We start from the raw sequence: 27,563 nt of genomic DNA on the forward strand, positions 1-27,563 counted from the left end.
GTGTTTATCATTATCATTGAAAGTAAAACATAATTCCAAATTTTGGGTTGTCCCCAGAAAAGTATTAGAGGGAAATTCTTCCAATGGGGACACTAGTTCTGGTGAATCCCCAAAGGATTCCTTTAATTTGCAGGGATTTCCTCACTTCCTGTTTGGCTATGGGACAGGAAGTGAAGGGAAGTCTCTAAAATGGGACACAGATGGTGAAAAAAAATCTGACTGGGGTTATACCCCTTCCTTGCTCTATCCAAAATGAAAAAAAAAAAAAGTTGCCTATAGTTCTACTTTTAAGGCATGAAGCTTTTATAATTTGCTGTGATTTCTTTACGTAATCAGTGATGGTTGGCTTTGGGCACCATATATTAAAACAGCAGCCAATGACATGGAGTGCAACAGTCAGTTTTGTAGTGCAGCTAAGAAACTGACATCATTTGAAGTTTTAAGGTATGTACATATAAAACTATAGTACATAAAATGTACATAGTGTGCACGTTTCTCTAGTAAAAGCTTTCAACCCAAGTGGGACAGAGGTATTTTCTTTTACTGACAAAGTGGCTTAAAGTGAATAGTCCTTGCCATGCAATGCTGTTTCTCTTTGACAGTCATGGACTGTTAGCTTGTGGCTCATTTTCTCTATGGACATAGCTTGTTCTCAGTTCACCTGGCACAGAGAAGCTTACTGGTGCCGCAAGCGATACGCTTGTTTACCTTCTAATCATTTGCAAAGTCACCCCTCTCAGCTTCTTGCTTTTTACTCTCATGTGCCTGTATGATAGATGTGCTCTATAGAAATGTTGTGTATTCTACACTATGAGTGCGCTATTGTAAGCGGAATTTCACAAAAAAACTATGACAATGCAAATCCACAAGTCCATCACTAATTCTTCTCTAGTTACCATGTTATTTCCTGCAATGTCATTTTTCTTTTAATATGTACCAGCATGACCCAGCCTACACACCTGGCACTGTTACTCTTTGTCATTTGCATTGTCTTTGGCCTTTTTGGTGTAAATTTAATTAGTAAAAAGATGAAACAAAAATGTAAGGCGGTTCCTCACATTGAGGAATACACATTTGATATAAGAACTGTCACACCACATTACTACATCCCTATTCTCCAGACAGCCAACACATATTTCAGAACAACTATACCCGATGTTTACTGTATATAACTCATTGCGATATTGAATACACGTCATAATATAATTGGTAACACTAAATTTCCGTAATTTTTTCATTGCCATCTAAGAAAAAGTTAATTCAAATTAAAATGTAGCTTTGTGTTCTATATAATGAACTCTAAGCTGCAGCCATTGAATGGAAGGTGACCGTACAGCCATGTGAGCCTTATTCAGAGAGAATCAGAAATATATGTTAGAAAGAGAATCAGAATATATAGAATATATCAGAAAGAGAATCAGAAATATATGTTAGAGAGAGAATCAGAATATAGAGAATATATCAGAAAGAGAATCAGAAATATATGTTAGAGAGAGAATCAGAATATAGAGAATATATCAGAAAGAGAATCAGAAATATATGTTAGAAAGAGAATCAGAATATAGAGAATATATCAGAAAGAGAATCAGAAATATATATGTTTGAACCATTTCTGTCTGTCACAGTCTAGAAGTGGATTTAAATAAGCTCATGTGTGCAAAAATGAATTTCTGAATTTATACAAGCTATAGAAAGGACACATTATGTAATGTTCAACTTCTTTCACAGATGGAATTCAGTAGGGAGCCTATCTTCTGGTATAGCCACTAGTATAAGATATAAAATCAGGACGCTAATTTGATCATTGGGGTTTCAGGATTAGAACCCGATAAAAGGAGTGAACTAGAGGATGACATAACCTCTGTCCTAGGGCTGCTAGAAAACAGTGCCTCTCCATGCACATTCCATCAAATGTTCTGTCTGCTCTCCTTTAGAATGGACATCATGTCTATGTCCATGTTTTGCTGAGTAGGGTACCTCTCAGGTTGGTAGTAGGCTTTCACTATAGGGTAACATTTATAGGGAAGTATACCTGTCAAGGTAGGAAAATGAGAGCTGCCATTGATGACTTGTGTTTGAAAAATGTTTGCTCCAAGGCTGTCATCCTTACTCTTGCCTCACTTAATTAGTGAGCTGATATCGAACAAGCAGGAAGCCTGTGAAGTTTCAGGACACCTGATATACCCATAATGTATGTGTTCTGGGTCAGTGACTTATAAGGTATTGAAAAACGGGTAAGGCAAATGATTTTGGTTCTAGAACTTGCTCTTGCAAACACTAGTCGGCAACGGCAGTAACACAAGTCCGTAATTTATTTCCTGGCAGATTTCTGTTTCTGTCCAGACACTTTCCTAGCATACTGATAGCATTTATTACTAGCCTAATTCCCTTAGGATTACACCGTGCTTACAGTATTCATGATGTCTAATAAAGCTGTTTTAACTTTACTGGAGGCCATGTAAAAAGATACACCTGACCGTGAGCATTCCATAGACAGTGGTAGATTACAGTTGTCACAAGCTAAAAAGAAGAAGTTAAATAATTCTTATTAGATATAATGGTCTTTCCCGCGCCATTTAGTATTACAGAAGTGTAGTTGCTCTTCAAAATAAAACTGTGATCAATAATCACCTAGAAAATATACAAAAAGTCATTTATGAAAGTGGGGGGGTACTGCAAGCTGATCACAGTATACAAATAATGTATCGGCAGAAGGGGTGGTGTGGTGGCACAAACCTCTGATGGGCCTTTTAGACCATAAAGCTTGTACTGCTTCTCCTCGGCATGTCCCACCTAGGATGGAGCAATCCACCCCCTAACACTGGTGGGGAGAAGTATTTAGGTGACTTGCAGCACAGGGAGAACTTTGAGTATTGAATCACAATATTCCCATTCTAGCTATGCAGGTAATGTAAAACCCAGCGTATGGTGAATGTTAATAACCTACATGAAGTTTTTGAATTCTCTCATCTACCCTGACTCTTCCTACAATGTTCTAAGAAAAGTGACCATCTGTTTACATACGTGTCTATGCACCACATATCCCTAAGCTGTGTAGTACAGTGGTCATCAACCCTGTCCTCAGGGCCCACTAACAGGCCAGGTTTTATGTATTACCTTGGGGAGATGCAGACTAGAATACTGCAATCACTGAGCAGCAATGATATCACCTGTGATGTATTTCAGTTATCTTGCAAACCTGGCCTGTTGGTGGGCCCTGAGGACAGGGTTGATGACCACTGGTGTAGTAGATGAGTCAGTCTTGTTGAAGACTACACAGCAGAATCAGCATTTCAGCTGATAGCATTATGGGAAGCCTCAGGGCAAGACAAGGTAGGGTTAAGCCTGCCATAGATGAGTAAATTGCTTGATTTCCCCATCAACACAGTCAGTGTTGATGGGGGAATGCCTCACGTGGAGCTATTGTGTTCCCCCAGCTGGGGGACATCCCTGCCGGGAGAACAGGGATTATTGTTAGCAAAAATAAGACATGCTGGTTGTACCCAAGCTTATCGATGGATAAACTTGGGTACAATCAGCTTGCCCATAGATGGTTAGAATCTCAGACAGTTCCTGCTAAACTGGCTAGAATTGGAACTGTCTATGGCAGGGTTTATACTTTGACTAATCAAGTCAAGATCTACATCTGGATTCATGGGGACTTTGGGTAACACAGAAGACTGAGAACATTTAGAGGGGCAGGTTGTTAATGGGGTGCATTCAAAGACTGTGAACAATTAGAGCTTCAGGGGGACTTTGATTAACACAGAAGCCTGAGAAGATTTAGAGGTTCAAGGTGATATTGGGGTACATAGAAGACCATGATCAGTTAGAGGTTCAGAGGACCGTTGGGGCTCACAGAATACTTTGAACAAATAAAGGTAAATGCAGATATTAAGTGCCTGCTATAAAACAATACAAGTTCTGAGTTATTATTGATGACAGAGTGAACTTCAGGGCCCCTTGAGTAACTATTTTTCTTGCAGAAAGCATAACCTTGAAAAAGCTTGCTGCTAAATGGGGTGAAGAGCACCGAGTCTTCCTCTTAATTAACATTTCTAAAGTGGAATGACAGAAAAAAGCTCAACTTTATACAGGAAAATCAAAGGCAATCGTTTTCAGGAGATATTATTATTTCTGTTCTCTAAAATGACACAAATGACAGAAAATTCTTTTAAAAGCCACGTCTGCTTCCAACACTTCAATATCTTAAACAGTTCGCCTAGTCTATGGCCTACTTGCATTAAAGGAGAATTATTCAATCAGACAAATTAGTCTTTTAAATGCACATCATGGTTGGATTTTTCTGTGCATGTTATTTTCAACTGCTCAGTCAATCCACACCTTTAAGGCAGAATAAAAAATATTTCTAAATCATTTGCCTGACTTTTTTTTGTACCAGTTTCATAAAAACAAGTCACTTACATTCGTAGGTCATTGCTGGAAACAAACTTCCAATAATCATATTCGGTGCTGTGCATTTACTGTTCATATTCATTGTTTAGCACATATTATTTAACACTCAGTTTAAAGAGAACCAGTCAGGAATAGACATTTTCTAACCATTTCAATCTTCACTGTTACAGCTCAACTGAGCGTTTAGGTTATATCACCTAAATACATTGCAGGTGCATCAAAATAAAAGGCATTCAAAGGGGTTGATTTACTAAAACTAGAGAGTGCAAAATCTGATGCAGCTGTGCATGGTAGCCAATTGGCTTCCAACTTCAGGTTGTTCAATTAGGCCACTTTCACACTGGCGGTGTCTGCCAGCGGATCTGCCCGCTTATTAGAGGATCTCTCCACTGATCCCCGCTGAGCAGGCGGATGACCGTTCCGTGCCTGCTCCACTTTCCTCTATGGACAGTCGGACGTAAACAAACCGTTTTACATCCAACTGTCATCTGATCCCCCATCTGTCTGTTTTTTGGATTGGATCAGATTTCGGCGGGTGTCAACGGATACTGGGCACTTCCCCCTTCCTGCCCAGTCCAACTTTCAGCTTTCATGGCTGTCACATTTTGAATAACAATTGTGCAGTCATGTGACGCTGTACCCAAAATACATTGTTTATATTTTTTTTCCCACAAATAGCTTTCTTTTGTTATGTGATCACCACTGGGGTTTTTATTTTTTGCACTACAAATAAAAAAAGACCGAAAATTTAGAAAAGAAAAAAAATGTTTTTCTTCGTTTCTGTTATAAAACTTAGTAAATAAGTAAGTTTTTTCTCCTTCACTGATGAGGTGGCACTGATGATGAGGCACTCATAGGCGGCACTGATGGGCAATCATAGGTGCCACTTATAGGCGGTACTGATGGGTGGCACTGATCAGGAGGCATTGATGGGCATTGCTAATGGGCATTGATTGGCACCCTTGGTGGGCTCGCCTTGTGGTCTAAAGTGGGCATCCCTTGTGGTCTGATTGGACACAGCAGATCATATGGTAAAGAGCCAACGTCAGAGGCTCTTTACCTAGATCGGAGATGCGATGTGTCAGGCTGACACACCACACCACCAATCGCCATGGGCATGCACTAGCGGCTTATCCTGGTGGATGTCATAAGACACCCAGTCAGGATAATGAAACCACTTTCCGGACGTAATTTTGCTATATGGAGGGCAGGAAGTGGTTAAGCTTTGATTAAAAAAAACCTGGACCCTGATTAGTTTCTATGCAGACCTGCCCCAGATTTTGCACTCTTTGGTTTTAGCAAATCGCCCCCAAAGTCTTGCAGTTCTTTTGTTTAGAAAGCAGCCACAGCCTGAATAGAAAAGCCTGTCCCTAGCCAGCATGCTGCAAGAATTAACCCCTAGTCTTTATGTGGAAGCAGTGCAGAGGTCCAACACACCACATGCTAAGTCAAACCTGTACCTCTGCAATCCCCAAAGCTCATTCTTATTGCTGTTTACAGAGCTTGTTTACTGACTCGGCAGCGGGGGTTTTGGACCTCTATAGAGAGTCCACTGTTTCTATGTGGAGAGCAAGGATCCCTCTCTGCAGAATACTGGCTGGTGACAGGCTTTGCTACTCAGAACCATCACCCCGCCGAACCCAACAATACCCTCTGATATACTAGGGAAGGCATGAATATCAAATAAAGCCTTTAGTTTTCATTCATGTAATTCTAGCAGCATATTTTTATATATATTTTTTTGAGTGTCTGTTTTCAGCACTGAGCTCAGGAAGGAGAAAACCTGTAAATAACCAAAAAAGATGTAGAAAGCAACACTCCACTATTAGAACTATCTATACCTGACATTTTAGTATTGCTTATGCCCACTGATTACTGGTCTTAAAAAGGGTTGTTTGACGTGAGGGAGTAGTGCCTATAAAATGTTACTCTGGCCATAATTCACATAGTCATATATAACAATCTTTCCTGATAGATGTGTGACATACATGGTGACCTATACTCACCATTCTTACCTCCCTTTCAGTTTTGATTATTGCAGCTTTTTATATGCCATTTCCAGCTCTCTGTGCTTCACATTGATATCCTTTGCTTGCTGTGCTTGCTATGCTTGCTGTGCTTGCTTGTATTTTGCATCATACTGTCCTGATCATACCCGTTTTCCCGATTTGTTATCACTTTGCACTATACTATCCCAGTGCTGACAAACCTTTTTACTGCAATCATTCTGTAGGTCACCTGCCATGGCTGGAGGATTGTTTGCCATTGAGCGAAATTATTTTTTCGAGCTTGGGCTGTATGATCCAGGTCTTCAGATCTGGGGTGGAGAGAATTTTGAAATCTCTTACAAGGTAACGTATATTAAGAGTGCTCATTTATTTTCCACGGTATTGTAATTTGTTCTCAGACATATTTAATAGGGCAGTGTAAATAGTGTTAATAACGTGCAGACACACACAGGAACAAATACCATACTTCCATTTACTGTGGTCCTAACTGATTGAATCTGCTGTATTATATTTAGTATCAGCGACGGCTGGTGCTCAATATTTTGGGGAGTGGCAAACAAACCCCCCCCCCCCCTCGCTCGCACTCATCCTAAGACTCCCTGGCCAATCGGGTCTCAGGACCCGCTTCCTGATTGAGGGAGAGGAGAAGCAGAAAGACATTAGCGAATATTAACTCGCTATAGTCACACAACTGGGTGGGCTCAGGGCGCAGTGCTCTGCGCCCCGAGCCCATCCTTTATTTAAGCCAATTAGGCTCTAATCATGTGCTTCAAAAAAATAAAAAAAACATTGAAATCTATGCATTCGGCACCTTGTTAGTAAACATATTGTCATTGGGTTTTTCATTTTTCTTATTAAAAAAAATAAATAAAAAAAATAAAAAAAAAAACGTACTTTTCAAATACATTACACCCAGAAGTATTGCAAATATCACATGAGCTTAGTTTTGTGCTTTAAATGCTGCCATCACAATGTCAACCTAGCGTAAAGCCTGCTTTGTTTATAGTCAGTTAGTATGCAGTCTGCACAATGAAGTGCATATAGCACACCTCTGCAAACCAGGAATAAGAACAAAAAAGAATTCCTTTTAGATGATTTACAGTTGAATGTCTGGAAACACATTGGGTGAGGGGGATGTGGTTTGCAGGGCCTAGAAAAACTTACAGAAGGCTTTCTGCTTTTAGCAGTGTTAGAGCATTTTGAATACGATGGCCGTGCATGAAAACACACGTCAACATATGTTACAAACATGTTCCAGTGCAGTTTACGTATGTAAAAATCATGAAAACATGTACATACTACATTTACTGGTCATTTATAAAATGCAAGCCATGGTGTGGAGACAGTGGGGTGCCACAAAGTTACATCTACATAAGGCAGCAGATGGAACTCTGTAATTTGAAGAGAGGTTTGTCATATGACTGGTGCGTTTTTTATTTTTATTTTCAGGTTTTGGCCAATGGCTGGCTCATATTGCTTTAAAATAAGACCCTAAGCAATATTATATACAGGTATTTATATATCACCAACAATTTTACATTCACATCGGCCATTGCCCTCTAAGTTCCCTGACCATTCTAAGTTCCCTACCTTACATGCATACATGTGCTAAATCCAATTGTCTTTGGAGCATGGGAAGAAAACCGAACTATCTGGAGTAAACCCATGCAAGCACAGGGAAATAAAACTTGATTGAAAACATGCAAATTCCATGCTGGATTCAAACCGAAAATCCTAGTGCTGCAATGCAGAAGTACTAACCACTAAGCCACTATTTAGAACACTTTAATGCAGAACTCCGGGAATTACGGTTTCAGTAAACTTACATTGGTGTAGCTTAGCTTGATGTACTAACTGTAAATATCCGATTCTGATATCCAGATGTCTGCTTAGGGATGCTGAAAATCACTGTAGTACTCTGCGCTACCAACAGCAGTAGCCATGGTCTTCTGAGTGCTGCAGGAGCGGCTTGCTTTCTGCACACTGAACATAGGGGGCTATTTGCTTGCCAATGCTGCCATTTAGAGAATTCCTTGTATTTTTTTTAAGTGATAAAAGGCTTTCTCGGATTGGATGAAGTGAAAATGATATCATCATCTGCCCCTCTTCTCTACCTCGTTTAATCAGATCATGCCTTGTATTCACTGAAAAAGAAATAAGGCGTGCTTTGAATGGCCGCAATGTTTTGCGAGTGAAGCTGAACCCAGAAGATCATGTATGTAGTGCAGATTACTACAGTGATTTTCAGCATCTACAGCAGCCCTCTGGATAAACGTTATGGATATTTTTATCACGCCAAACTGGGCCAGTGCAAGTTTGCGGAATAGTTAATTCACAGAGTTCCACTTTAAACCTTGTATAATTAAATGATATACATTTATACTACCCTTGACTGGCTTCTTTGTGTTCAGAAAAAGATAATCTTTGCCTGATGAGTAGCTCTCTCAAGCCTTGCCTTGAAATGACAAACCCATTTTGGATGTCATTCTGTTGTAATAAGTTAGATGGCATTCACCTCTGTGCAGGTTACATTAGTGCCATTAATTATTAGTTATAAAAACTATTAGGCCTTATGTATACTGGACGTTTGCCATCTCTACTAGATGCCTTTCCTCCTGGCAGCAGAGTTTTGGCAGAAAAAAACGCTTGATGCTTGTAAATGCGTTTAAAGCGTTTAGGCACACCAAGTGTTTGGGTGTTAATTTAATTGACCAGAATAATATTTTATTCTGGCCATGGAAATGAATTAATGCTCCAACGCTAAGCGCACATTTTAGACATGTTTGCGCGTGCCAAGCAGTTTTTCTGCCGAATCGTTGCTGCTCCGGGACTTTTCTTCCTCTAAGTGCCCCTACCTCTAAACTCCTCTAAGCCATGGTTCACACCGGTGTGGCTTTGAACTCATGCTACTTCAGTGCGATTTCAAAGCCGCACAGGAGTGCAATTTGCACTGTCAATTTTCATTGCAGCTTGCAACTTCATTTAACAGAAGTCTATACAAGTGGCAATGAAATCGGTAAGAAGTAGTGCAGGAGCCTTTTTCATAATCACTGCGACATGAACAGTTCCATTGCCGGCAATGGGGTGTGACTTGCCATGTGATTTGGAACTGGCAAATTGCATGACAGGTCGCACTGGTTTGAATGGGGGCTACATGGCTATGTGTGCATGGACACATAGACTAACATGGAGGGGTGTTTAGACGCAGAAAAAATAAACAGCCACAGTAAAAACACCCAGCATGCATGTGGTCTAAAAGTATGTAAGGTTCAGATTGTTCGCAGCACTACCACCGCCAGCCTTTCTGCTTAGCAGATTTGTGTGTGTGTGTGTGTATATATATTATGTGTATGTGTGTATATATATATATATATATATATATATATATATATATATATATATATATATATATATATATATATATATATATATATATATATATATATATATATATATATACACACAGTGGGGAAAATAATTATTTGCTTCCCTGCAGATTTTAGAAGTGTGCCCACTTGCAAAGAAATGAAGGGTCTATCATTTTTATCATAAGCGTATTTTAAATAATAGAGACAGAATATCAGCCGAGTATCCAGAAAAACACATGATACAAATGTTATAAATTGAGTTGCAGTTCAGTGAGTAAAATAAGTGTTTAATCCTCAAGCAAGACATGGCTTGGTACTTGGTGGGGAAACCTTTGTTGGCATGCACAGAGGTAAGACGTTTCTTGTAGTTGGTTACCATGTCTGCACACATCTCAGTAGGGATTTTGGTCCACTTTTTACAGATCTTCTCCAAATCCTTAGGTTTCTTGGCTGTCGCTTGGCAACTCAATTTCACCTCCCTCCATAAACTTTCCATAGAATTAAGGTCTGGAGACTGGCTAGGCCATTCCAGGACCTTAATGTGCTTCTTCTTGAGCCCCTCCTTTGTTGCCTTGGAAGTATGTTTTGGGTCATTGTCATGCTGGAAGATCCATCCACAACCCATCTTCAGTGTTCTGGCTGAAGGAAGAAGGTTCTCATCCAAGATTTTACAATACATGGTCCCATCCATTGGCCCCTCAATGCAGCAAAGTCAGCCTGTACCTTTAGCAGAGAATCAGTCCCAAAGCATCATGTTTCCTCCTCTTTGCCTGACTGTAGGGATGGTGTTCTTGGGGTCATAGTCAGCATTTTTCTTCCTCTAAACATGGCGAATTGAGATAATGCCAAAAAGCTCAAATTAGGTCTCATATGACCACAGCACTTTCTCCCAATCCTCTTCTGAATCATTTAGATGTTCATTGGCAAACTTTAGATAGGCCTGTACATGTGCCTTTTTGAGGAGAGGGACCTTGCAGGCGCTGCAGAAATTTAATCCATGGCAGCGTATTGTTTTACCAATGGTTTGTTTGGTGACTCCCAAATGTTTTGAAATCATTCACAATTTCTTCCCGTGTAGTTCTGGGCTGATCCCTCACTTTTCTAATGATCATCCTTGCCCCATGAGGTGAAATCTTGCATGGAGCGCCAAACCGAGGACGATTGGTGGTTATTTTGTATTTCTTCCATTTGCGAATAATCTCTCCAGCAGTTGTCTCCTTCTCACCAAGCTTCTTGCTCATGGCCTTGTAGCCCATTCCAGCCCGTGCAAGTCTATAATCTTGTCGACGTCCTTTGACAGCTCTTTGGTCTTGCCCATGATGGTAAGGTTTGAATGGAAGAAAGAGATATCGTTAGGAGCACCTTATTAAATTGACAGGACTAATCTGTACTACATGAGCACATACTGTAACCAGTCTGGGAGCCAGAATTATTGATGGTTGGTAGGGGATCAAATACCTATTTTACTCACTGAACTTCAACTCGACTCCCTATCATTTAAAATACACCTATGATAAAAAAAAAATATAGATCCTTCATTGCTTTGTAAGTGGGCAAACTTACAAAATCTGCAGGGGATCAATAATTACTTTCCCCACTGTGTATATGTGACAACACTGAAGAAATGACACTTTGCTACAATGTAAAGTCGTGAGTGTAGTGCGTACAGCGTGTATAACAGTGTAAATTTGCCGTCTCCTCAAAATAACTCAACACACAGCCATTAATGTCTAAACTGCGGGCAACAAAAGTGAGTACACCCCTAAGTGAAAATGTCCAATTTCAGCCCAAAGTATCAATATTTTGTGTGGTCACCATTATTTTCCAGCACTGCCTTAACTCTCTCTGGGGCATGGGGTTCACCAGAGCTTCACAGATTGCCACTGGAGTTCTCTTCCACTCCGCCATGACAACATCACAATGCTGGTGGATGTTAGAGACCTTGTGGTCCTCCACCATCCGTTTGAAGATGCTGACATGCTCAAAAGGGTTTAGGTCTGGAGACAGGTTTGGCCAGTCCATCACCTTTACCCTCAGCTTCTTTAGCAAGGCAGTGGTCGTCTTGGAGGTGTGTTTGGCAATGTTATCATGTTGGAATACTGCCCTGCGCCCCAGTCTCCAAAGGGAGGGGATCATTCTCTGCTTCAGTGTGTCAGAGTACATGTTGGCATTCATGGTTCCCTCAATGAACTGTAGCTCCCCAGTGCCGGCAGCACTCATGCAGCCCCATTTAATGACACTCCCATCACCATGCTTGACTGTAGGCAAGACACACTTGTCTTTGTACGCCTCATCTGGTTTCTGCGACACACGCTTGACACCATCTGAACCAAATAAATTCATCTTGGTTTCATCAGACCACAGGGAATTGTTCCAGTAATCCATGTCCTTAGTCTGCTTGTCTTCAGTAAACTGTTTGCGGGTTTTCTTGTGCATCCTCTTTAGAAGAGGCTTCCTTCTGGAATGACAGCCATGCAGACCAATTTCATGTAGTGTGTGGCGTAAGGTCTGAGCACTGACAGGCAGGCCCCCCACCCCTTCAACCTCTGCAGAAATGCTGGCAGCACTCATACGTCTATTTCCCAAAGACAACCCCTGGAAATGACACTGAGCACGTGCGCTCAACTTCTGTGTTCAACCATGGCGAGGCCTGTCACGAGTAGAACCTGTCCTGGTAAGCCATTGTAAGCTCTTGGCCACCGTGCTGCAGCTCAGTTTCAGGGTCTTGGCAATATTCTTATAGCTCAGGCCATTTATGGTGAACCTTACCAACCCAGATGTTTTGGAACTACATTTCCCATGATGCTTATGCACTCTGCAGTGTAGTCGAGCATCATGGGAAATGTAGTTCCAAAACATCTTCTGGGGTGCCAAGGTTCCCCATCAATGGCCTAGGCCAGTGATGGCGAACCTTGGCACCCCAGATGTTTTTAAACTACATTTCCCATAATGCTCATTCACTCCGAAGTGTAGTTCAGCATCATGGGAAATGTAGTTCCAAAACATCTGGGGTGCCAAGGTTCGCCATCACTGGCCTAGGCCATCTTTATGTAGAGCATATTTCTTTGCCATGAGGTGCCATGTTGAACTTCCAGTGACCAGTATGAGAGAGTGAAAACACCAAATTTAATGCACCTGCTCCCTATTCACATCTGAGACCTTGTAACACTAACGAGTCACATGACATCGGAGAGGGAAAATGGCTAATTGGGCCTAATTTGGACATTTTTTTACTTAGGGGTGTGCTCACTTTTGTTGCCAGCGGTTTAGACATTAATGGCTGTGTGTTGAGTTTTTTTGAGGGCACAGCAAATGTACACTGTTATACAAGCTGTACTCTCACTACTTTACATTATAGTAAAGTGTCATTTCTTCAGTGTTGTCACATGAAAAGATAGAATAAAAAATGTACAAAAATGTGAGGAGTGTGTTTGTGGGATACTGTGTGTATTGTGTGTGTGTGTGTGTGTGTGTGTGTGTGTGTGTGTGTGTGTGTGTGTGTGTGTACACAACGGCCAACACAACTAAAATGGTCATCTTACTGGTGCTTTTCTGAAATATACATTTGCTTGCAGCAGTTGGGGGGGGGGGAGGGGTGTGTGTGTGTGTGTGTGTGTGTGTATATGTATGTATGTATGTATGTATGTATATGTGTGTGTATATATATATATATATATATATATATATATATATATATATATATATATATATATATATATATATATATATATATATATATATACACACACACACACACACATGCCATTAACTGCTGCAGGCAAATGTATATTTCGGCAAAGCTCCAGTGACCATTTTATTTGCGTTGGCTGTTTTGTGAAATGGCACTTGAGCGGGTCACACTGCACAAGGCTGGTGAGTGAGTGAGGCGGTATCAGCAGAAGTATGTAAGGAACTCAGCGTGGCTGGGGGAAGGGGCACACAGATAACCACATGCTTCCCCTCTACTCAGTATAGCTAGTCAGCTAGTGAGGTATTGCTGCTCTAATCTCCTCTAAGCACACAGTATAACAGGACTGTGCTGTTATCTGACACCAAGCCAGAGAAGAGGGAGGAATAGAGCAGAAAGCTGGTCTGCTGAAAAGAAAGAGCAGGACAAATCTCTCCCAGCACCTAAATCATGTGGCTGACTAAAACTCTGCTTGGTGCTTTTGTCTTTCTGTCGTCTTTATTTCACACGGTCCCTGGCAGCTGGGAATGATACGGCCTATGTGTTTACAGCTTGGGCAACTGAAATTATGAACCACACACATGGCAAATATTGGGAACATAGTCATACAAATCTAAATGTCCTTTAATGTGTACAATGCTGATAGTGAGGCTCTTAGGCCATATACATGTACACTATTTATATACTTTATTCCCCAAAAAATACATTCAGTTATCATAGGATCTGCGGCAAAGGTGCCAACAGCACTGATATCACCACTTAGAGGCTGACGTCACTTCACAGCTAGAACTGGCATATATGAGATGGCATGATATTTGCCAATGTAATAAATTTGCATGTGGTCATTTGGAGTGCAGTCAATTTTAAAGCTGACCCTCTTCTGAAAATGTTAGGTGCCTGGCTGTAGGGGACCAAGGATTTAGGCCCGGGTGAATCAGAACTCTCCTACCCTCTTGATTTGAATTGTAACGGTATTGTCTTCATTCATGTTGTAAAGCTCTATGCAAATTGTTGGTGCTATAATAAATCCTGTATAATGAGGTCTGATTCTCAAACAAAGCAATGGATCAGCATGGTAAGCCATGAAACTAGCATTTTTCAGAGGATGGTGACAACAATGAAAGCCTACATATACTGTGAATTTTTTTTTTTTTTTTTTTTTAACCTAAACCCTAAACCTTCCCTCAGACAGAACTTATTCCAACCCCTAAATCTATCACAGAACCTAAACCTTAAGGCCATCTATACCCTTAATGTTTGAAAATCTTAGCACTAGAACACAGTATAGCTAGCCCTCTGTGCCCAAAACCCAAGCACCATACTCATAACAGAAAACAACAACATTCAAGGATGAGCATAAGCAGCCAAGCTGGTGATGTTGGCATGGCTGGGATCCAGGAGGTAAGACACAACACAGTGATGATCAGTGGGGGTGCCCTAAAAATTTAGAATGCATATTCTGCTTTGGGGACCCAAGTTATTGAAGTCAGTGGATCAGTCTGACAGTCAGACAACTAGCATTTTCAGGAGGAGAGGTCGGTAACAGTAGCCAGATTACCTTTAAACCAGTCATAGCTTGCTCCTTTTATGCCTGCCATAGCCATTAAAGTGGTTGTAAACCCTTACAACCAACTTTGACCTACAGGTAAGCCTAGATTAAGGCTTACCTGTAGGTCCAAGAAATATTTACCCAAAGACCGCCACCGCTGTCTACGGCGCATGCACCGTAGACAGCGTCGGGCAGGCCGCAGATTGCGGTGATATGCCGCAATTGTCGACTCCTGTGCACATGCGCAGGAGTGACGTCATCGCTGCTCCGGCGAATCACAACGCTGGACATGTTGGCACAATCTAACTATCTTTAGGCATCTTCCGACCCACAAACCGTGAGTCAGGAGGCATGCTACAGACACCTCCTGTAAAGCGGGGGGGGGGGGGTGACACTGTAGAAAATGTATATCTAGCACAGTGTTTCTCAACTGTTTTTCAGTCGAGGCACCCATTAAAATTATGGACAGTCTCGAGGAACCCATTCTAAAATGTAAAAGATTTTTCTAATGGCTTTACATAAGGCAGCAACATTCACATATAGGACACCCAACAATAGAGGTGATTTATTCTTCCAAAGCAAACATGCTTTTGAACACTGGTACTGACTAGTATCCCACAGTTTCTCACCTCCCTCAATTTCTCTCCATCAATTAGATGATGTCACCCCAATGCTGAGGGAGAGGGGCACAGGAGGGCACAAGGATGCTGTGGAGGCAACAGCCATCTTCCTTATTAACTGTTGATGTGATTGGTTGTTAGGATGCCAGTGTCTAGACAGTTGTAATGGTACATATTGAAAACCTGTGACTTTGTGTAAATGGCAGGCTTCATCCACCTGCTGGCTTGTATACAATTTTTGATCAATTTTTAGGCATTTTGCCAAAGCACCCCTGAAGAAGACTCAGGGCGCTCCGGTTGAAAAAGGTTGATCTAACATGTCTGATTTTCTGTTCCTCCATCAAGCCTTGGCCCAAGGTGTGCTGGCGCCCCATAGACACTAGAAATTAGATCATCTCCTCCTTGGTCAGATCAAGGAGTCTATCATCCAAGGTCTATGGGCACCTTTTGTCGCCTATGTTTATGTAGCCAGCCTTGTTCTGGGGATCGGTGACAAATCTCACACCGTGAGGAGGAAGAGGCCTACTGGCTGTGCAGATGACGTTTCCATTTGTACTTAGCAATGTTTGTGTTCATTATGTTTTCCCACTAGGAATTTGAGTTCCAATCACTTGAAGGAGTCTAGAATAGTCAGTCTTGTTTTAAACCACAATTAATTATTTGCATTTGTGTTGGTTGAGGAAAAAGAAAACAATCAAGAAACTGGCAATTAACAAGAGCAACCTTTTCCTGTATGCAAATAACCACAAGCTGTTCTATTGTCTGTTTTCCATCAGCACACTAGAAATGTGGGGATAACTATAGTGGATGCATTTCCGTCTATTCTAATGGCAGGTGAAAATTAGGACTTGTAATCTACACCTTCCCTTTAGGATCAATAGGGTCCCCTGGATAGGACTGTAGACCTGTCTCTGCAAAACGATTGAAATCCATCACATTTCACTCATTTGTATGGAGCTGCATGTCCTGTATACATCTGAGTGGCAAAGGAAAGAGTAAAACAAAACAATGCTGATCTTTGCTGCAAAACTGTAGGTTTGTGGATAATGATTTATGAATGATCTGAATGAATGAGATTAGCTTCTTTTTTTGTGTTTTTATTTATTTATTTATTTTTATTTTTATTTTTTTAATAAATGTTGCCAATCTGCCCATAATGTATATACCTCATAGATTTGCTTAACCAATGGGTTGAACGTAAGAAAATGACTTGTTTCAATATGGATGGGGGAATCACTCCCTCAGTTGCTATTGTACTCTGACAGTGGGGAGACGCTCCTCACCTTCAGAATACACTGACCAGCACCATCGGCTATAGCTGGTGGCGCTGATCGAGAGAATTTCCCTGCCCATACATATAACAAAATTCGTCCGGCCCCTGCTGAACCAGACAAATTTCGATCTATGTATGATCGCCTTAAATTTGGCTATTCAGGGGCTGATCAGGCTGTTTGACCCGAGGGTCATATGTATAATCCCAGTAGGACCGCTTGGATGTTTAGCACTTCTGGTAAAAAATACATACAGAGTAGGATGCTGTAATATTGCAGTTGGATTTTCCATCCTGTTTGCTCAATGTGTGATCAGATCACAACCACAGTTGTAGTGTCAGCTGCGATTTTTAGATAAATTAACTTAGGCCGGCCATACACGGTTCAAACCATCTATGTGTAGTCTGAATGTACCAAGTTGATCGATCAACTTGGGTACAACCAGCCTGCCGGATTCTCTTGGTAGCGGCTGCTAATCACTGCCATCTCCTGGCGGGGATGCAGGAAAGAAGTTGCACCATGTGTGGCCAGTACAGGGTTAAGGAAAAAAAGTCACTCACACACGCACACACTGAGGTTGAACCTGATGGACTGGTGTCTTTATTCAACCTTACCAACTTTGTAACTATGTAAGGGAGGAAATCGGGGCTATCCCATACACACTATCGCTATAGGTAGACCTTAATTGACTTTGACCTTAATCCGAATGCAGGCACTATTCCTCTGCCAATTTTCTGTCCATTTTCTTTGATTTTTAAATTGGAGAATGTTGGGAGAAGGGGTGAAGATAGGGCTACCTACTGAATGGGTTTTGTCCGGTTCATTAGGACTAGTCAACAATGGCTGACGCTGTAACTCCCTAAGAATAATAGAAGAGCTTGTTCAAACATGCACTAATTGAGTCCGTGTATGATTGTATCAACTATACAGGTCATTCGATACCTCAACAAATATATGTCAGGAGTGCAGGGCCATCAGGTGTAACTAAGTGAGGAAAAGATGCAAGCTGCTTGAAGCAGAATTTTACCCATAACAACTTGGTAAAAAAAATTCCACATTAATAGATATGCTACCAGAATAAGTGTGTGCTGTAAATTGCCTCCAGCATTGCTCCTGTTTCTTCTTGCTGGAGGCTGCCATTTTGTTAATGCTCAGAGCCCCTGAACAGCAGTAAATATTTAGACTGGCAGCAGATCGGCCTCTAGAAATTCCGGAGTGCCTAAAAATAGAGAGCAACTGAGCATGTGCAGAATAGGGTGAGACAGTGTAATACTGGATTTTAAACCGTATAGGCACTTGTTTTTATGTTTTATATAGCTATACCTGCAAAAGGGGCCAGCTTGAGGTGATCCAACAGGACTTAATTATCTGACTAAGGTTCCACTTTAATGATATGTGGGAATGCACATTAAATCTAGACCTTTATATATTTTGTATGTTGTCCCTGAATGATCTTCTAAACTGTAATATTTTGCATTTAGATTTGGCAGTGTGGAGGAAAGTTGTTATTTACACCTTGTTCACGTGTGGGACACATCTATCGCTTACATGGGTGGCAAGGAAACCCTCCTCCTGTCTACGTGGGATCATCGCCAACACTGAAGGTTCGTTTTTTGTATACATATACAGCAAAGGTTTAAATTCTTTTAAAACCTAAACTTCTAGTTTAAACGGGCCAGTCATTTTTTTTTTTCATCTATCCATCTATTAAATCTTTTGCACTTGTTGTTTTACTGTGGATAGTAAAACATTTTTTTTCTGCCAGTAAATACCTTATACAGCCCACTTCCTGTTTCTTGTCTGGTCATTAGCATAGGCCATTGATGGTGAACCTTGGCACCCCAGGTGTTTTGGAACTACATTTCCCATGATGCTCATGCACTCTGCAGTGTAGTTGAGCATCATGTGAAATGTAGTTCCAAAACATCTGGGGTGCCAAAGTTCACCCTCACTGGCCTAGGCTTATAACATCATGCACAGCTCTTTCTCATGAGAGTTTGCCAGGAAGGGGGTGGTGAGTCATAAGAGGGCCAATGAAAGCTGCAGAGCTGGAGGTGTGCCTCTGTGTAAATGCAGGAAGTGAACAGGCAGCAGCTTCAGCTGCCCACAGTTAAAAAGGATGCAGCCAGACTTAGCGGAGGGAGATTTTTGCAGCATATTTGGGAAATACAGAATCACAGTATGTATAAAATAATATGCAAAGTGGTTGGAGGGAAGCTTCAGAATGGCAAAGATGGTTTTTATTACAAATTATGTGAGCAGACTGTAGTTCCTCTTTAAGTCGCAGGATATTTTTTTAGAATGAAATCATTACACACAACCATTTATAAGCGTGTGTCTATGGGCACTCCTGTTATACTATGCTTACAAATGGCACTTCTAACACAGCACCTGCATTGCTTCATGGTGGTTGGGCTCTCATTTCACCAATTTAAGTCACTGCAGTTGTCATGCAGATAGGGAGTGCTCACACCCTGGAGCAAGAAATCAAATCTCTCCTTATGTTTTCTGATAGATATATGGGGACACCATAAAGGTAGTTCTGTTCTACAGGAAGGTGGTAATAATAGTGATACCTATTCTATTTTTTTTTTCAAGTTTGTTTTTAACCACCTTGGTTAAAATGTCGCCCAAAAAGCCCTTTTATGTGGTCAGAGCTGCGGTAAAGTAGAGCACATGGGGTTAGAGTTCGTTTTTTGGTCTGGCTTACCAGATATATACCTGGTGGTACGGTTGGTGAGGGGTTATGAAAAATTGGTATCACATTTTGCTCAGTTTTCTTTATAAAATGAAAAAGGCATACAAATCTAACATCTCGAGAGAAGGTCTGAGCTGAAAAAAAAGTTTAATATTAACATGCATGTATTGAATAATATTTGCATGCCTGCTGCAGTCAAGAAACACTAAATTGAAGAATTATAACATTAGAAGAAAAAAGTTACACCCCGGCTGCAGGCCTCCTCCTGTAGGCACCAATGATATGAATGGGCCTTCTCCCAGGTCCTGTGAACATGGAGGAGTCTAAATCCCATGAGAAGTCACATCCGCCCTGTGCAGGAGGAACTTTGGCCTCTTTCACACGGCTTCAGCTTGTATAGGAGCAGTGTGAACAGCAGGCTTTGACAAAGAATTTGTAGATCTTTTCAGCAAGCTTTGCTGATAGTTGGTAAATGTTGAACACAGATTCTAATAAGAGTGCTGCTTGCCACTTTAAACAAGCTGCTAGAAGGCTTCAGAACTTCTTGAAGCCTGCTAGCAGCTTGCTTAAAGTGGCAATCAGAACTCCCAGTAGGATCTGTGTTTACCATTTATAAACTGGAGTTGAATGGTACTTTAAACGCTTCAACAAAGCATGCGGAATAGTCTGCAAATGCAAAGTAAAAGCTTGCTGTTCACACTGCTTCTGTACAAATCGAAGCCGTGTGAAATAGGACTTCTTGTGAGATTTAAATCCCTCAGCTTTCCCAGAATGTTCAGAGAAGGTCCAAGGACATTATCTTTGTCTAGGTGGGCTCACTGGAAGCTGAAATGTAAAGTTTTTTTGTTTTTTTTTATTATTAAATTATGTTTTTAACTTTAGATCTTTAGATTTTTACTTAGTGATTCTTATGGTGGGGGGGGGGGGGGCGGGGGCACTAACAATTTAAGTTTACCTTTCATTTTCAAGCAGGGTCTACTTTAAGATAAAGGAGTACATCAGAGGTACATCAGCTTATGGCCTGCGGGCAGCACTCGGCTCACCGCCACTAAATGTCCAACCCGTCAGTGCACGTGATGGATTCACGTGCACCCGGACGTTTTAACCCCTAGCGGATTTCTTGGGATAACAAATGATGCAGCTAAGAAGCTGCTTGACTGTTATCCCAAGCAGCGGGAGGGAACTCGCCGCCTTCCGTGGCTCGCCCGCTCTCTCCCGTCCCACCGGGAGGCCCAGGCGACCAGCCAACACATGCGCCAGTTTGCTGGAGACCCTTACAAATCCACAATCGGCTTAGATTGGGTCTCGGATCTAGTAATCCGGAAGCAATGTCATGACATCACTTCCGGTTTACAGAAGACTTAAAGGCGCCAAACTGTAAAGAATTACAGCATTCCAAACAGCCAAACTTGGCATTTTGAATGCTTTTAAGTGAAAAGAAGGGATTTGTAAAGGGCCCCATCGGTCCATGCCCGTGCGCAGAAGCGAACACATACGTAAGTTGTGACTGCAAATGTAAACAGTGTTCAAGTCACACATGTAAGGTATCGCCGCAATCTTTAGAGTGAGAGCAATATTTCTAGCACAAGACCTCTGTAATGCCCTGTACACACGGTAAGACATTCCAACGACAAAATCCGTCAGATTTTTTCCTACAGATTTTGGCCCAAACTTGTCTTGCATACACACGGGTGCACAAAGTTGTCGGGAAAATCCAATGGTTCAGAACAAGGTGACTTGTAAGATGGGACTATAAAGAGACCAGTAGCCAATAGCTTTCGTCCCCTAATTTATTCTGAGCACGCGTGGCACTTTGTGAGTCGGAATTGTCTACACATGATCGGAATTTAAACAATCAGATTTTGTTGTCGGAAAACTTTAGTTCAAGATCTCAAACTTTGTGTGTCGGAAAAAGTCAGATGGAGCCCACACACAATTGGAATTTATGACAACACAGTCCAATGGCACATTTTCCGTCGGAAAGTCCGACCGTGTGTACAGGGCATTACTCTAAAGTGGTAACCTGTAGAATTTTTTTTAAAGCGTCGCCTATGGAGATTTTTTAAATACCATAGTTTGCCACGAGTGCACGCAATCCTAAAGCATAACATGGGGGGGTGGGCTGTGTCATGTGCAGGGAGGAGGGCTGTGTAATGTAAAGGGGTCCAGAGATATGGGTCTGTGTAATGTAAAGGGGTCCCAATTATTATCTTTATTAGTAGGTGAATGTGGCCTTCCATGCATTCACATACATTGAATCCGGCCCTTAAGTGGAAAAAGGTTGCTGACCCCTGGAGAGCGTTTTGCTCTAAAGTGAACAGAATTAGCAATATTCATACCACTTTATACCATTCTGTGAGGTTTAGGATGTCCTAAACAAATGTATCAATACAAATCTAGTACATGAAAGATCTGTGCTTGTTCTGCTCTCCATCAGCCCCTGGTTGGATTTGTGTCCTCGTGTTTACTGGATTGTACAGCTTCTACTTCTACTTTTGTGTTTGTTTAGCAAAGTTGAAATGGTTCTCAGAGGCATGACAAGTTGTGGCAGGATAATTGAGCATCTCTTTTAATCCACATGTATTTCCTATAAAAGCCTCAGCCAGAGATAGTTATCCTGCCATAACTTGTCGTTCCAGCGAGAATATAACACAGGTAATTGTGCTTGATGCTTGCTTATACTGCTTCAAATATTTGAAGAAACTTCAAGCCTCTTACATTCTGTCCAAACTTCTTTCCACTTTTTCAGAGTTCTTCCCTTAATGTATGAGCTCAGTGTGACTTCTCTTAGGCTCGGTTCACACAGGAGGCGGCACGACGCGGCACGACTTGCAGCGCCGCGACCTGCCGAGACCTCAGCGGCGACTTGCAAAATGACTTCTGTATATAAGTCAATGCAAGTCGCCCGAAGTCATGCCAAAAGTAGTACAGGAACCTTTTTTCTAAGTCGGAGCGACTTGAGTCGCTCCTCTTAGAACGGTTTCGTAGTACAGAACGGGGGCGACTTGTCAAGTCGCGGCGCGGCAAGTCGTGCCGCCTCCTGTGTGAACCGAGCCTTAAGCTTTGTACATGTTATTTAAACAAAACAGTTTTACTATTTGAGAACATCCATTTTGTGGGCTGACCCAGAAACCAGCCTATCATGTTTATTGAAGAATTTGGAATTAAAGTGATACTAAACACATTGTCCCTTCTATTTCAGTATATGAATGATGGCACTGTAATTATTTTAATAAACAAAAACTCCTAAGAACCGTTTTTCCTAATCGATATACAGCTATCACATGACCCAGCTCTTTCCCAGCCTGCCTGCAGGGAAACATAAGCAGGAGGAGCTTCTAGCCCTCTGCTGCTGGTCACATGTTCAAAACAAACAAAACGGCCTTTGGAATACAGAGTAGAAATAAATAAATAATATCAATAAACTATTTTAAATTGTCATACAAATATATATTTTAAATCAAATCTTTATTATTTTGTGGCAATAACATAGTATGGGTGGATTTCTGCCAATCATAGGCTGTGTCACACCCCTCCAGCCTGTGTCTTAGAATAATTCTACATGTAATATCCTGCCCCCATTGTGTTTAACTGGTTAGTGGGCATGGAGGAGGAGGGAAGGAATGGATTGTCATTTACCACTGTGTATGTGCCCACATGTTTGACTCTATAAGTCACATGGGCTGCTCAGATGTGATGGGGAAGAAATGCTCTGAAAACTGAGCATGTGCAGAGCTGCCACCGCAGCTGTAAAATCCCTAGGGACATGAAAAGAAGGTGGAGATAGAGAGCTGCAGGATCAACCAGGTTTTTTGCAGTATACAGAAAACAAAGCTCATAGTGACTGAGTATAAACGGCATATGACACAGCATTTAAAAAATTGCAGTTTTAGCCAAAATGGTTTGTTGTTTTTAATAAAGGGTGTAGAGCCCTTTTTACTTCTTATTGTCATCTGTGTCCCTATTAAAGAGATTTCCCATAACGTCCAGTCACAATAGAAATTGATGGGAGAACCCTCCAACAGGGACACAGACAAAAACAAGAGTGAGGAAAGGTTAGGAATTCTGACCACATTTCTTCTGCATCATCCTGAAGTTTTATGATTCTATGGGGGGCGTTCAATAAAGCTACTGCGCCACTTTTCTGATGTTAATCCATCTTGTTAGTGTGTTACCCAAATTCATGAAGAATCTGTGACTAGTGTGCTAAAATCGGGTAGTGCTTCCATGCAGCACTTTTACATTGTGGCGTCTAGAGGAAAAAAGATATAATCTGCAAATACGGAAAGGTTTCTTCACAGTAAGAGCTGTGAAAATGTGGAATAGGCTTCCTCCAGAGGTGGTTCTGGTAAGCTCAGATTGCTTTAAAAAAGCCTGCATTCTTTCCTAGGTGTACATAATATAACTGGGTACTAACATTTATAGGTAAAGTTGATCCAGGGAAAATCCATATGGCTGTCGGGGGATCAGGAAGGATTTTTTTCCCCTGCTGTAGCAAATTGGAGCATTCTTTGCTGGGGTTTTTCGCCTTCCTCTGGATCAACTGTGGGTGGAGGATTGTGTATATGGGATTGTATTTTTTATTTTTTTGTGGTTGAACTAGATGGACTTTTTTCAACCTGACTAACTATGTAACTATGAATGTGCCAAATTCAAAATAAAATACAGACAGTTTGCATTTTCGAAAGTGGAGCTAATTAAAGCCGACTATACATAGATTGAACCTCAGTCGGCCAAATTTCCATCCACGTATGGGCTAGCTGATTGTACGTGTCTGATTTCTGTGTTCCCCACTGTGCACTGTGGTTCCATCCTCCAAACCCTTCATCACTGCCGAGTCCTGTGGTGACAAAGGTGTTGGATGGAGGACCCACAGCACATGATGGGGGACACAGACATCTGACACTCCTAAAAGTATTGAATTCTGAAGAGTTTGATAGAGGCTGCAGCATGGAAATGGAACACTAGTAGGAGACACAGGCTGCAGGAAAGTATAACTGTTTATCTATTGCAGCAATCTGTTAATCTTACCACTACCGCCACTTCTAAATTTCTGAGCCTAACCTGCTATTTTGAGCTGAATCAATGGGCAAACGCTTCTACTCACTCTTAACCTCATATTCTCCTACCTATGCACTCCACAAAAAGTCTCCAACATTCTTTTTCTTCTCTCTGATCACCACCTTATTAGTTTCACTCTCTCCTTGTCTTCCTCCTCCTTGCCTTCCAACTACCAAACAATTACCCATAGAAACCTTTTCTTAACCCTTCTCTTCTTTTTTCTGCTACAGATTGTCTCTATACCAAAATCTCATCCTTGTCCTGCCCCAGCCTGGCCACTTCTGTCTACAACAGTTCACTGTCATCCACCCTGGATACCTTGGCCACTCTTACTATGCACAGAATCAGGCCCTGACCGCTACAACCCTAGCAGACAGACAATACCAGAAGCCTCAAAAAACACACCGGTGCTCTTGAGTGTCTGTGACGACAAAGTCACAGCAAGATTTCAGACAACATAAATCTTCCCTCCAAAAAAAAAATTCTGTATGCATACTGCCAAATAGACTTGCTTTATCACTCTCATTAACACCCTCTCCCCTAGTCCTCGTTAACTATTTTCTATCTTTTAACCCTTTACTTTGTCCGCCATTACCTCCACCCACTTACTTACCCAATGTCCAGGAGGTTTGCTAATCACTTCAAAAATAAGATTGAGACAATTTGTCTTGAGATCTCCTCCACTCCACAGATATCTCCCTCCCGTTACACTCTTTGTCCTCCTGTACAATCAATACTCTTTTTTAACCCAACTACTACAAAGCAAATCAAACTTTTTTCTAACACCCACCTAACCTCCTGCCCGCTGGACCCTGTTCCTTCTCAAATACTAAGGTCACCCTCTGACTGTATCCTACACTCTTTAACTCATATCTATAACCTCTCCCTCTCTACTGGCATCTTCCCCAACCCTCTGAAACATGCACTAGTCACTCCCATACCAAAAAAGCCTCACTGGACCCCACCAATCTTAACCCTTTAAGACCCATCATCTTACTCCCTTTTGCCTCCAAACTCCTTGAACGTTTAGTCTACAACCAACTGAACGACCACCTCATTGAGAATAACCTTCTTGATCTCCTTCCGTCTCTATTTTGTCCACAGAAACTGCTCTCCTAAAACTCACAAACGACTTACTAACAGCTAAAACCGATGGTCATTATTCCGTACTCTTCCTCTTGGACCTCTCCGCTGCCTTTGATACATTTGATCCCCCCCCCCCCCCAAAAAAAAACTCAATTTGCATGGTATCCACGTCTGTGCTCTCCATTGGTTTGGATCTTACCTTTCTCCCAGCCACTTCGGTGTCACTTACAACTCCACTTCCTACTCTCCAACCACCGTTTACCGCTGGGGTCTCCCAAGGTTCTATCCTTGGACCTCTACTAGTCTTGATCTACACATCCATCCTAGGTCAGCTAATAGCTTCCCATGGCTTCCACTACCATTTATATGCTGATAACATCCAAATCTATCTCTCTACCCCTCAGCTCACCCCATCAGTCTCCTCAAACATCACTGATTTACTAACAGACATATCAGCCTGGATGTCACACCACTTCCTCAAACTCAATCTATCTAAAACCGAGCTCATAATATTTCCTCCCCCGGGAGCCCCTTCTCTTGATCTCTAGATCAATGGCACAACTATCAGTCCATCCCCACATGCCAGGTTGCTAGAGGTAACCCTAGACTCTGAACTGTCCTTTCAGGCCCACATCCAATCCCTGTCCAAATCATGCCACCTTAACCTCCGCAACGTCTCTAGAATACGCCTCTTTTTAACCAATGACACCACCAAGCTTCTAATTTACTCCCTGGTTATCTCTCGCCTCGACTACTGCAACTCACTCCTCATTGGATTACCTTTACATACAGTATACTATCTCTCCTTTAATCCGTAATGAATGCTGCTGCAAGATTCATCCACCTTACCAACCGTTCAGTGTCCTCCACCCCTCTCTGCCAATCCCTGCACTGGTTTCCACTCACCCAACGAATAAAATTCAAAGTACTAACAATAATTTAAAAGCCATCCACAACTCTGCCCCCAGCTACATCACTAACCTAGTCTCAAAATAAAAAACAAACCGCACTATTCAGTCCTCCCAAGACCTCCTGCTCTCTAGCTCCCTTGTCACCTCCTACCATGCTCGCCTACTGGATTTATCCAGAGCTTCTCCCTTCCTTTGGAACTCCCTACCCCAATCTGTCCAACTGTCCCCTAATCTATCCATCTTTAGATGATCCTTGAAAACCCTTCTCTTTAAAGAAGCTTATCCTGCTTCTAACTATTACACTGTTTTACTGTCTCCATCATCTCATCCCCCACAACTATTAACTTTTGTATCAATTGACCTTCCCTCCTAGATTGTAAGCTCTTATGAGCAGGACCCTCTAATTCCTTTTGTACCAAATTGTAATGTAACTGTAATGTTTGCCTTCATTTTTTTAAGCGCTGTGCAAACCGTGGCTCCATATGTATAAGTCGATGCTTCCTGTATAGCGCCGCCTCCTGCCACAGGCAGAGTGATACCAAATGCACTCTGCCTGGGACAGCAACAGCAGGCAATACCTGAATGGAAGACTTATTAAAGGTCAGTTTATTACTAAAATTGCAGTGTACGTATGGGCATATCTTCGCAGTGGTTATTGGGTTGCTTTCAAACTGATCCGCAGGTGCAGTGCACCTTCAGGTTACCTGCGCTGAGGCATAGACTTCTGTTATTACCTGCGGGTTTGGTACACTTTCAGAAAGTGCACCACACCTGCAGGATATAATAGAAGTCTATAGCAAAGTGTAGCTAACCCGCAGGAAAGACACAGGTGCACTGCGCTAGATTAGTGTGAAAGGCTCCTTTCACACAATAGATCTGACCCAAT

At 41.7% G+C, this 27,563-nt stretch overlaps 1 protein-coding gene across 2 annotated transcripts in view; it reads left to right on the forward strand.

The window, feature by feature from the left end:
* The window catches only part of GALNT7 (polypeptide N-acetylgalactosaminyltransferase 7), a 239,487-nt gene that overhangs the window by 185,671 nt on the left and 26,253 nt on the right, over positions 1–27,563 (forward strand). For both annotated transcript variants that reach the window (XM_077477211.1, XM_077477210.1), the window contains exons 7-8: positions 6,650–6,767; positions 18,403–18,525. In XM_077477211.1, the coding sequence (XP_077333337.1) occupies positions 6,650–6,767; positions 18,403–18,525 (241 nt within the window). The remainder of the gene's footprint in view (positions 1–6,649; positions 6,768–18,402; positions 18,526–27,563) is intronic.

Source organism: Lithobates pipiens, unplaced genomic scaffold, assembly GCF_037356315.1.
Source record: "Lithobates pipiens isolate NorthernLeopardFrog02 unplaced genomic scaffold, aLitPip1_a1.2 Scaffold_13, whole genome shotgun sequence".
Lineage (NCBI taxonomy): Eukaryota > Metazoa > Chordata > Amphibia > Anura > Ranidae > Lithobates > Lithobates pipiens.